Source organism: Eumetopias jubatus, unplaced genomic scaffold (genome assembly GCF_037043125.1).
Source record: "Eumetopias jubatus isolate StellerSeaLion01/CBP00866 unplaced genomic scaffold, mEumJub1_p1.0 scaffold_4, whole genome shotgun sequence".
Classification (NCBI taxonomy): domain Eukaryota; kingdom Metazoa; phylum Chordata; class Mammalia; order Carnivora; family Otariidae; genus Eumetopias; species Eumetopias jubatus.
In genome coordinates, this window is record NW_028274810.1 from 52164676 (window position 1) to 52176989 (window position 12314).

A 12314-nucleotide genomic window follows, 5' to 3' on the forward strand; every position below is an offset into this window, starting at 1 on the left:
TTTATTAGCAGAAGAGCACTTATTTTATCCTGGGATTAATTAAATAAAATTTCCTGTAACTTTGTATATGGGCTAGGGTAAGTGGGAAATGGGGGAAGTAGCAACTGGTTCAGAAATTCCATAGAATTTCAGTTAACCTGCCTCTTTACAATTTTTGTTTTCGTTCTCAACCTAAATATCTGCCAACTCTAAGCCTGGAGTTTCATCAGAAAATTATTTTAATAGCTGCAAGATTTAAAATACAATTGATAAATTCAATAACCATCATTGATAAAACTACAGAAAATACTTGTTTAATATGATAAAGAATATCAGCATAATTTAAAAAATTATACCTTATATATAAAACCAATAACCAATTTCATAATTAATAATAGTCTATGGCATGGCAAGAGTGACACTTAATCACCATGATTATTTATAAATAATGTATTGTTGCAATGCAAGTATTGAGCAATGCAATAGGAAAAGATAATGGCAATAGTAAAAGCTCTGGAGTATTCTGATGCAATATGGCTGAGTAAGCTCCTATTATACCACACTGTCTCAGACAATGACTATAAACTCTAGACAAGATACTCAGAACATACACACACACACACACACACATACACACACACACACACAAATTACCTGAAGACCCTAGAGAGTAAACAAAAGAAGGTGACAAAGAAAAGGCATAGAAACTACATAGTAATAACTGACTTGCATGGAGCAAAGTTGCCATTTTTATGGCTTTTAACTTGAAGGGTGGATGAAGTTGGCATTGCATGGGGCATCTAAAACTCCAACAGAAAACTTATGTATTTTTCTAGCCAGAAGAATCAGAGAGCAATGTTCAGGGCAACCCAAGCTTCTAGAAAGTGAGGGGGGACAAATAGAAGAGAGCCAAAGATGGTAGCCCCTATCCAAGTCTCTCACTAACTCCTGAACCATGCATGTTTAGGGAGACTGCAAGCCGCTCAGCTAAGGATACAACAACTGAACTGAAATTTGAGCTGCTGCTCCAGAGACAGAGTGTATTTTGAATCTGATCAAATTCATTGTTAAAATAAAAACATCAATAATCTTTGTAGGGATAGTGTAGGTTCACCAAAGTCTCCCTCTACACTAGAGCCAATCTGAGCCAATCTAGGAAAAGCTAGATCACTTTTTCCAGTTCTCCGCCTTTACTCAGAGGTATTCTGCTGTATCTATGTATGAGTAGAGTTTCTGTGTAAACTAAGAGGGCTTTTTTTTGGCTCAGTATTTGAACTTTAGACTTTCCCTGCATTTGAAGAAATAAATTTTATATACGAATATAATGGAGACAAAGAAAATAAAAGTTAGCAAAAAGTGTGAACATAGTCCAACTTTTTAATTTCTGTAGATTTGTTTCCTCCTCTATAAAGTATTATTAACATCCATATCATAGGGGTTTTTTTGAGGATTAAGTAAACATTATATTTGGAAGTATTTAAAGAACTAGACAGCTATTAGTTATCATAATTAGATATGCCAAATATGAATAATCAAATTTAAATTATTTATCAATATACCTGGAAAGGAATAATTTCTAAGATAGTTTTCCATTTTTCCTGATGTTCAGGTGAAGAATGCTAACCCTTTGCATGATTTATATTTATATCCACAGAATACACAACCATGTAGAAGAACACTGGGTCCTACCATCATTTCTCCTGCACCCAGGATTCAATCCAATGCTAACAAGAAGGAAAAAGACTCGACTTTATTTGCAGGTATATATTTTGCATTTTTTATATTGAAATAGCTGAAAATTAACTGCATCTAACTTTAAGATATAAGCATTAAGAAAATCTTTAACCAAAGAATATCAGCATCTGATCATATCACCACTTATTTCTCTACTTAATAACATCTGAATAATCTCTATTACAAAAATGGTAAAATCTAGATTCCTTAGGATGGTATATAAGATTTTTTCAGTCTTCTATTCTGTCTCTTTATCCTTACTGATCCTAGTTACAATCTGTTCCAACTGTTGTGTAATTTGATCCATTCTGATCTCTATGCTCAGAACATACTTCTCCACCTGATAGATGCTTATTCATCTTGAATATTTGGGACATTTACAGCTGTATTTAAAATAAAATCTGACTATCTATGGCTCAAACAACCAAGATATTTATTATTAATTAATTAATTAATTTTAAATATTTTATTATTTATTTGACAGAGAGAGAGGGAAAGAGAGAACAAGCAGGGGGAGTGGGAGAGGGAGAAGCAGACTCCCCGCTGAGCGGGGAGCCCAACGTGAGGCTCGATCTCAGGACCCTGGGATCATGACCTGAGCCAAATGCAGACGCTTAAACGACTGAGCCACCCAGGTGCCCCAGAGATATCTATAATCTCAAATAACAAGACGTCTATCAGTAAGGCAGCTCCAGGCTTGGTTAATTCAGGAGCTTGATGAGATATATCCAGTCCCTCCATCTTTCCTCAAGTTTCTTAAAAAGTAGTCTGTCCTCCTAGCCCTACTGTACGGTGTGGTGCCTACTATTCAAGATAACTTGTATGGGTAACAACATCCACTGAAAAAGAGAAAAGCTCTTTGATCCCTTTGTAAAATGAGGAAAATGCCCCCCAAGCACTCTAGCAGACCTCCCCTGCTGTCTCCTTGGCTAAAATAGCTTAAAGCACCCTTAACTAAACCAATAAATCATTATCAGTTTAGATAAGTTTTTCCAAATTTTAACATATATATATAAGATATACAATAATATAGAGAGTAATATATTAATAATTAATGATATAATATATAAATATTATATTATATATTATATATAATCATATATAATATATGATATATAGAGGGAGAAGAAGATTCAGCTTCATGGTGTCCTAATTGTCTTTTTCTGTTAGCTGAACTTGATTGTAGTATTTTAGTGTTTTTTACAGTTATTACTAAAGGCACATGTAATATACACTGTACTCTATATCACTTTTTAAAAATGTTGGTCAGAAGATGCTAAATTAAGTTAGTGTCTAAATTGATGTGTTATAGCTCACATTTTGAAAAGCACAGGCTGAGATCATTTAAAGATTCACTTCCTTGAGTTAGGAAGGAGCCCAGCCTCCCATGAAAGACATGGTTGTTTGGAGAAAGATGAATAAAATCAGAGTTCTATTAGCATAAGAAGGGGAAAGGAGACAAGACCTCTTTTTACCACATTATTTTCCTCTGCAGTGGTTCCTAATAGCAGACTGTTCTACTCATTCAGCAAAGCATATTTCCCTTTATAAAATTTCTTGAGTCTCTCTACTGAAGAAATATTATAGTTCTTTTATCAAAACTCCAAATTAGGACTTCTGGGAAGTTTGGCAACATAAATACAAATTTATCCTGGCCAAAGTGAATAACAAAAAGAAAAAAACTTCATTAAATTGAACCTAGGACATTTTATCCTAAACTCAAAGAAAATCTGTTACATATTACAAAATGAAGTAGTTTGAAAGAAGATTCCAGAAGTTGATTCACAATTCCATTTCCTAAAAGAAAGGAAGAGTATTTAAAAAGCCAGTAAAGGATATTCTGAAAATACTTCTATTAACCACTACCTCCTCCCCCTTCCCCTCCCACCCCACCACACACTCAAAGAAAAGGGGATTGTTATTAATGATGGATCACGGAAAGATGGAAAAACCTCCCCTTTGGGATCCGTTTCCTCTTTGCAAGTCAACAGCAGTCCAAATCTGTATTAGCAGTGTTTTGAGAGAAATGTAATGATCATACCTAGCCCTTTCTTTCTTAAGTTTCCCAGTATTGCTTCAGATGTACTCAGTTAAGGGGGAAAACCTCCTAACTTAGAAGAGCTAGGTCTTGAAAGGAGGGTTGACAATAGAACAGACAAGATATAATTTCCTAGGAATCATTTTTCCAAGTATGAATAATAGCCACAAGGGTAACTGTGTAAAGAAAAAATATATGATCCCATCAAACAGCCCAAAAGCTATGAGGCCTTTCTTCGACTAAATGCCTCCTCAAACTTGCTTATCCCAAGAGAGAGGACTCTAACCCATGTGGCACTTCACACATAGATGGACAGAGTACCCACCACCATCACCACCTCATTAGAGTCATGAAGAGGTTTCACAGAACGTATAGTGCATAGAAACAAATTTCCCCATAATGTTTCAGGGCTCCAGCTCCCTCACCAGCTTGCTCAGGCAGCTGAATGCCTGAACTCATAACATAAGGTAACATCTGGATTTGCCTATTAGTTTCTTTTTTTTTTTTTAATGTTTTCCCCAGGATCTTTTTTTTTTTAAAGATTTTATTTATTTATTTGACAGAGAGAGACATAGTGAGAGCAGGAACACAAGCAGGGGGAGTGGGAGAGGGAGAAGCAGGCTTCCCGCGGAGCAGGGAGCCCGCTGTGGGACTCGATCCCAGGACTCTGGGATCATGACCAGAGCTGAAGGCAGACGCTTAACGACAGCCACCCAGGCGCCCTCGCCTATTAATTTCTAAGGGGAGAATTTAACAGTATCTAGATAAACAGGGAGAGTGTCCAAAGATTTTCCTCTATTATTTTTGGACTAGTCTCAAGCCTGGATTTAAGTGTCCTGATTCAAAGGTGAGTAGAAGGAAAAACAAGAACATGAAACTTTTTAAATATCTTGTAGCAAATAAAGGAGAGACTTTAAAAGATAGCTAATGGTCACATTCTGATGGAAATTGTACCCCGTGAAACAGGAGGAAATTTAGACAATAATTGTTTCATATGCTCAAGAGATTAAAAAAAATGAGGATTCTCTGAAACAAGATTCGAAGATACAAAAGATAATTGCCAAAAATGAAATGGTGCTGTCAGAGCTAAAAATATTTTTAAGGTAATATACAACCTAAAATTACATTAAAGTAGTGAAGAGGAGAATAAACACTGGAGTAAACCAAATCAAAGGTCTGAATGGCAGGTTTAGGAAAATTACATAGAATGCAATGTGAAAGGACAGAACTATGACAGGATTCGACAAGATAATATAATGAGGGAACAAAACAGGTATCCAAACCTGAGATAACCAGTGTGTTTGAAAGAGAGAACAGAACAAATTGAATAAACTTGCTGAAAAAGAGCATAGGAAAACTACCTTGGAATAATAGAAGTACTCAATATCTTGATTTTGTTGATGCTTATATGAGTATATATATGTCAGAATTCATCTAACTATACATGTAAAATGCATGTATTTAATTGTATGCAAATTATACTTCCAAAGTTAAGTTAAAAAGAAAGCAAAAGACTAACACTGCAAAAGTCTAAAACACCAAAAACAAAATAATCTAGGGGCTCCTGGGTGGCTCAGTCAGTTAGGTGTCCGACTCTCGGTTTTGGCTCAGATCATGATCTCAGAGTCATAGGATCCAGCCTCGCATGGGGCTCTGAACTCAGCACAGACTCTGCTTGAGGTTCTCTCTCTCTCGCTCTGTGCCTCCCCCCTCTTGCACTCTTGTGTGTCCTCTTTCTCTAAATAAAACTTTAAAAAATAATTTATATCTAAAATAATCTGAAGAAAATAATAATCTAAAACAATCTGAGAAAAGAGTTTGTATAAATGCAATAAATATTAATGTTTCATTTAAAATACAAAATAAGGTTAGTTTTAAAGTCAATGACAATCAAATACATAACATACTTTATCAATTTCTGCTCTTCTCTCTGTGCATTCCTAGTGAATTCCTTGGCATTTTCTTCCAGCTCACTAATTCTCGCTTTGGCTATGTAATCTAGAGATATATAATTTTTCAAGATTTCCAGGTTTTTTTATATTGACTTTTTTTGTTCTTACTTCAGCCTGTTTTCATCTCACAATATCTTGGTTTTTTATATGAATTTTTTTCACTTATGTTTTTGAAGTTCCTAAACATACCACATTTTGCCAAGTCTAAGATGTCAACAATGACACTGTCAAACTATGACATGATGTTAATATATACCTTAGAATTTTAAAGTTGTTTTTGGATTCTTCTATTTAATTTTATTACTGAATTTATCTTCTACTTGTTAACTTTGTTGGCTGTTTTTCTTAGCTTTATATTTTTCATATGTTTTAAAATTTTAGAAGTTTCTCTCTTCACTTGCCATTTACTCACTTCACCTTACTCCTTCCTTTCCAGAAGTTTTGAAGTTGCTGCCACTCAGACCTCATGGCCCTCAGGCTGAACCAGATTTTAGAGTTGTGAATGTTCCCTCCCCTGCTAGGGAAATACTGGGGATATGGCAGATCCAGTCATCATGCCTGAAGTGGTTTAACTTAGTTCCTGGTTACCCAGTTGGCCCTGGGAAGGAGTGATTTTTTACAAGCCAGGGAACCTCAACCCAGCCCCTTGTTTCAAGCAGTGGACCTGTTTCTCCCACTTGCCTATCTCATTTCTGTAAATAACATCTACTCAATCACTGAGGCTAAAACCTAGAAATCATTCTTGATTTCTCTATTTCCCATATCCATCCATGAATCAGGATAGTTGGATTAGCCTCCAAAATATGATGTGAAGCCAGCCATTACCCAGCACTCCCTCTGCTACAATCCTTGTCTAATCCATGTCTCATCTAGACCACAGCAATAGCCTTCTAATTGGTCTCTCCATTGCTACTAGCGCCCTCCACATTCCTCCATACCTCCACAGACTGTCCATCTCAGAGCCGTTAGAGTGATGTTCCTAAAGCATAAATCAAACTTCTTTCTTATTCTGCTTAAAACTCTCTAAATGATCTCTGTTATAACCAGAATAATGTCTTAAGTTTTCTGTATGGCCTATGTGCCTCTATATGATTTGGCTCCTGCTTCCTGTCTCCCTCAGCTTTCTCTCTCTCCCCCTCATGTACTACACTCCAGCAATATCGGCCTTTCAGTTCCTTCACCATTCCCAGCTGATTTCACAGTTTGAACTTAACACTTGCTATTTCCTTTGCCTAGTAGTCTGTTTGCCCAAAGCTTCACCTGGTTGCCTTTCTTTCTCAGACTTCAATTCAAATATCCCCTCCTGAGAGAGGCCTCTATAGCCACCATAGGTGAGGTGCCATGTTTATTTGTTTTCATTACTTACAAGTGGTTGAAATTATTTTATGTATTTATTTGTTTGTTTAGTTACTTGTTTATTGACTGTTTCCTTTTGCTGGAATAGAGCTTTTGTGGTAAACTGTTATGCTGAAATATTGATCCTTCAGCATTCAAGACTGCTGGGTTGGCCTTATGTCAGTCTGGCTAAAAAGTGTACTCAAGTGTTTATCCCAGAGTACTGTATAAAGAATATTAATTATAATGTTTGCCACTGGAGCACCTGGGTGGCTCAGTCAGTTAAGCATCTGCCTTCAGCTCAGGTCATGATCTTGGGGTCCTGGGATTGAGCCCGGAGTCAAGTCAGGCTCCCTGCTCAGTGGGGAGTCTGCTTCTCCCTCTTTATCCCTCTTCCTCTGCCCCCCTCCTCTGCATACACTCTCTGTCAAATCAATAAATAAAATCTTTAAGTAAAAATAAAAAATAAAATGTTTGCCATGATGTGGAAAATGTTGGGAAGCACTGCACTAGAATACAAACTACTTCAGGACAAGAGAAAAGTTGAATTTACTGCTAATAACATATGTGTCTGGGAACACTTCTAAGAAAGTAGGGAAATGCTGGAGTGTCCGCTAAGCATATTTGGAAGAGTTCAACCCTGGACACCTCCTTCATGCCGGATGGCAAGCTCTGTTTGACCTCTGCTAACTAACCTTCCTCTTTACCAACAGTGTTTAACCATCTGAAGCTTCCTGCTGGCTAATAAAGACTTTACATATTGGAAAGATTTGAAAATTTGAGAATGTCTTTCTTCCACAAAAATGTCCAAGACCAGTTTTATGTTTGATTTGTCTTAGCCAAACATTAGGTCCTTGACCTCAGTCTTTTCCAGTTCTGTCTTGTTCACTTAAGTTCTTACTTTAAAAAAAATAAAAGTTCTTACTGAGTAGCTACTACAGATCAAGCACTATACCAGGTGCTTTTCATTGTTATTTTACATTGTAAAATATTTTATACAAGATATTTTCTAAATGCCATTATATATGTGTCACTTTTATGAAAATTGTTTATAATTTCAGCTCAAACTGTAAAAAACCCTGAGGAATCATTACATTTGTCTGGTCACTTAGAAGATTATATCAATGAAAGGTAATTTATTTTAATGTTTTCATATTTTATTGTGTTCAATAAAATTGATGTTTCTAATAGGAAGAGTTCTGCCTTTTATTTTTTAGTAGACCAGAATGGATTTATTCGGGCACTTTATTACCATTTAGGCCTGTACTACAATCCAATGACTGGTCTAAGAGTGCTCTACTAGTCAGCCGCACTTTCATACCTTGAACTCATGTTCTATCTGCTTCAAGTTCATAGGCAAATGGAAAGAAGGACATGGGAAAATGAATGGAGAGAATACAATTGTGTTTTTCTAGTAGAGACAAGTTTAAATACACTACAATATGGATGTAAGAAAAGTAGCTTTGTGGTTTTGTATAAAGTTCTGATCTTTCTTATTAGATCCTCAGATTGAGTAAAATCATGTTAAACCAGTGTGTTTTACACTTTGGAACAATAATATACAGCCTTTCTAAATTTATCTCAGTCCTTCTGTTTCTAAGATGGTATCTGAGTATATGATGAGATGCTCACTGGACTTTTGACATTGAGGAAAATGTACTTGAGTAAGTATCTTGGTCAATGCCCTTTTACTGCTGGTCTCATTTCTAGGTGTTCTGTGGCTGCTGACATCTGTGGTTCATGAATATATGGTCTATTCTCTCTGACCTTGGATTGGGTCCACTCTCAACTCTCATTAGTGTGGTAGAACCCTTTGAGCCTCCGTCATGACCTTCATCTGTCCTTAGACTATCCATACCTCACTCATGCCAGGCCTTTGATATGGGCTACCTCACCCCTGAAATGGCAAACACCTTGGTAAGCCTAAACTCAGTGTCTATGTCCTATGTGAACCAAAGGAAATCTGGAATGAAAACTATATCCTCTTTTGGCCTTTAACAATACCATATCATTGTTAACAAAGCTAGGGCCACCCTATGTTGTCAGGAAGCTGCCTTGCAAAGCACTTTTTCCCCCAGAATCTCAACAAAGGATATGGCAAATACCTCTCTACCTTTGGTGGTTCTCCTCACCCTACATAATATACCTCGTCCACATTCAAAAGCCAAAGAGGCATATATGTTATTGTATTGCTTCCACCCCTGCTTTTGCCATTTCCCCCACACACAAAGCAGGGAAGGCATGGTCTTATCATGTGGAAAGTGTATGGCTGAGGATTTGGGGGAAAAGTTGGCAGTGACTTTGAGGGATCAGGGAGATAGACCAGAACTGACAAACTGAAATCAACCCTATCATTATTTATGCTGACCTTGTGCTTATTTTCAGAAGAAAATCTCCCCCACAGATGGATGATTTTAGCACTGAAGGAAACAAAACCATCAAAAATGATCAATTAAGTGAATATTGCTCCATAAGAAAGAAAAGCTTGCTTCCCTTGTGCTTTGAGGATGAATTGAAAAAGCCAAATGCCAAGATAATCAACATTAGTCCACCAAAGACAGTAACTTCTCACGTGGTAGTAATATCTATTATTGTTCAGTAAATGTGTGTATAATTGCCACTTGTAGGAATCTTATATTCTAGTGACTGGAATCTTTGATAAATCCTTTTTACTTTTCAGTTTCGCATTACAAAGTGACAACACTTAGATTCTTAATGCTCTTTTTAGAACTGCCACCCCAAACATGGGGATTCCTTTGCATCAACTGAAAGTTTTGTGTTTTTCTTTATGAAGAAGGCTTTATCAAATTTTCTTGATTATAAAAGAAATATAAATCAAAAATGGTATTTTCAAAAGGGGACTGCATGATGTTTCACTTTACTAACAGTCTATTTTAGCTATTTGAAACAGAAGATACATGCATTAAAGCCTATTTGGTAGCTCACAGAGTCTCTCAGAAGGCTGGAGAGACAATCTGGCTTGAAAACTCTACAGTCAGGAAAAAAAAAAAAAGAAAGCTATACAGTCAGGAGTCACCCAGTTACAACCCCCGACTGCTCCACTGGGACCCATGCTTTTGTTATGGAGTTAATGACTTTGATTCTGGGCAAAAGATACTATATTTAAGATCTTTGCCACTGCTGCCCTTCAAAGCAGATATATCTGCTGCCATTCTCACTAGAGTGGTTTTTCACAATGCCCAATTTCACCCAGTGCTTGCCTTCTCTGAACTGAAAACTATCTCAGGTGTATCTAATTGGCAGAGCTTAGGTCACATGCCCTAACCTCAAGGGAGGCTAATAAAGCTAGTTTCTGTCTCTATTTAAGAGTACGTAGATTTGTAAGGTGGAAAATTCCCAGAGGTGTTGGACAGACCAAAAATATGACAAATCTCCACTACTGTGGCTAAATAGGTAGCATTGACATCCCAGTGGATTGCAAAACTAGATCTGTCATCATCTTTTAGCAATTATAGGCAATAATATACCTTTGTCACTAAATATACTGATGTACAGTTAGATGATCCTTGGTTTCTTACTTCATTAATTATATTTCTAAAGGAAGGGTAGCAATCATTGACTTAAAGTTTGTAAAGTAAATACTGGTAATATGCATAGTTGACCAGTTTCTTTGAAGTTAATCTTTTTGCCCTGTAATGGAAATATGGGAAAGAGTTTAGTGAGTAGCTCATACATACAAATTTTGCTAGTACTGTGACAAAAATAATCTATTTTTAAAGTCAATCTATTACTTTGGCTATTTTATTCTGCAAATATATATTGAGTGCTTTTTATGTGCTAAGTAAGGGTTGGAGTACAAGAATAAATATAATATTGTAAAGATACTTTTATATTCTTGGAATTATTTATTAGGATATCCAGACTTTGTAATTTTGGCTTATAATTAGTTATGTCTCTTAAGATCTTTGGCTCAATTCATTTTTTTGGTATGCTTCTTATTTCTGAATGTGGGAACCTAAGAAATGCCAGAACAATGTTTCATCCCACCAACTATGCTATTTTCCAATGACAACATCTCACACATCTAAGAAATAGATTTATTTTGTCATATCTCAGTTTATTCAAAAAGGATTCTAGTAGGCCAAAAGTTCAGATTTTACCCCTAATATCTCAGCAGAATATTAAGAGAAGGAAGTGTGTCACATACAAGTACATTTTTTGTGTGTTTGAATACGATTATTGTTCATATTAAAAACGTCTCTGTAGTCATTTTTAGAATATTTTGCCATTTTATTTTCATGTTGAAAAATATGTATAGCCTTCTTGTCTCACTAGACTGATGACTAAGTACTCTTTTCTTTAATCCACAGGAACAAAATGACACAAATCCCATAATTTTCCATGAGACTGGATATGTACAAATGTTACTTTTGACAAAAAATAAGCTTCCTTTCCATCCTATGGAAAAGGAAAACATTTACCCATATAAAAGAGCAGATTTTCTTTTAGAAAGAAATTGTGAAATCCTCAAATCTTTAATTAGTGATCAATTTATTATTCCTTCCAAACCTAAAAGAATTATGCCTACAACATGGAAAAGAGATATACAAGCAATATCTTTTGAAGTGGGCCATAGAATTGTAGAGGGTAAACTAAGGAAGAAAAATAATAAGCAGACACTTGAAAACTTATCCCAGAGTAAACTCTACAATTTCTCACAGACTTTTTCCGGCCTAACAAAAAAATTTGTTGGCTTCTTTGATAAAAGTGTTATTCAGGAAATGAGTGCTAGACATGGCAACTAAGAAAGAATGTTTTCTACAGTAAAACCAAGGAACAAATTCAGTGCCTTACTGGTCAAACATTGCTCAAAGCCTTTGAAAAATATACTCAAAGTTAATAAATTAAATAATGTAACACCAATGGATGATTTGTTAAACTAGTCAAATGAAATTTAGATACCTCAAAAAATATTGTTTATACAGCAATATTTAGGTAAAAAAAAGTAAATAACGAAGTTCCAAGATCATAGAAGAAATTCTTACCAAAATAATGTTCAAATGGATGGTATAAGAAAGCAAAACATTGACATTGGAATTACACGTCAACAGTCATCTCTTCAAGAAAAGCCAACGTTTAGTAAATAAAAGGACAAAATTAGGAAATAATTATCAACAAGAGGAACTAGTTCATGAATTTTTATGATCTCAATTAGATTCCTCAATCATCAGCATTTCTACGGTTAAGTCTGATTTGGGACCAAGAATGACACAGACTGTTTCTGGAAATTTGCTGTTGGAAGCCAAATAACATCA

General features: G+C 35.7%; 1 protein-coding gene across 1 annotated transcript in view; it reads left to right on the forward strand.

Moving 5' to 3' along the window:
• Nucleotides 1–11942, forward strand: part of CUNH1orf141 (chromosome unknown C1orf141 homolog) — a 45335-nt gene extending 33393 nt beyond the window's left edge. Inside the window, 4 exon segments of the mRNA XM_028102444.2 lie at nt 1589–1739; nt 8100–8169; nt 9424–9613; nt 11370–11942. Of these exon segments, the coding sequence (XP_027958245.2) occupies nt 1589–1739; nt 8100–8169; nt 9424–9613; nt 11370–11942 (984 nt within the window).
• The last annotated feature ends 372 nt before the right edge of the window (nt 11943–12314 follow it).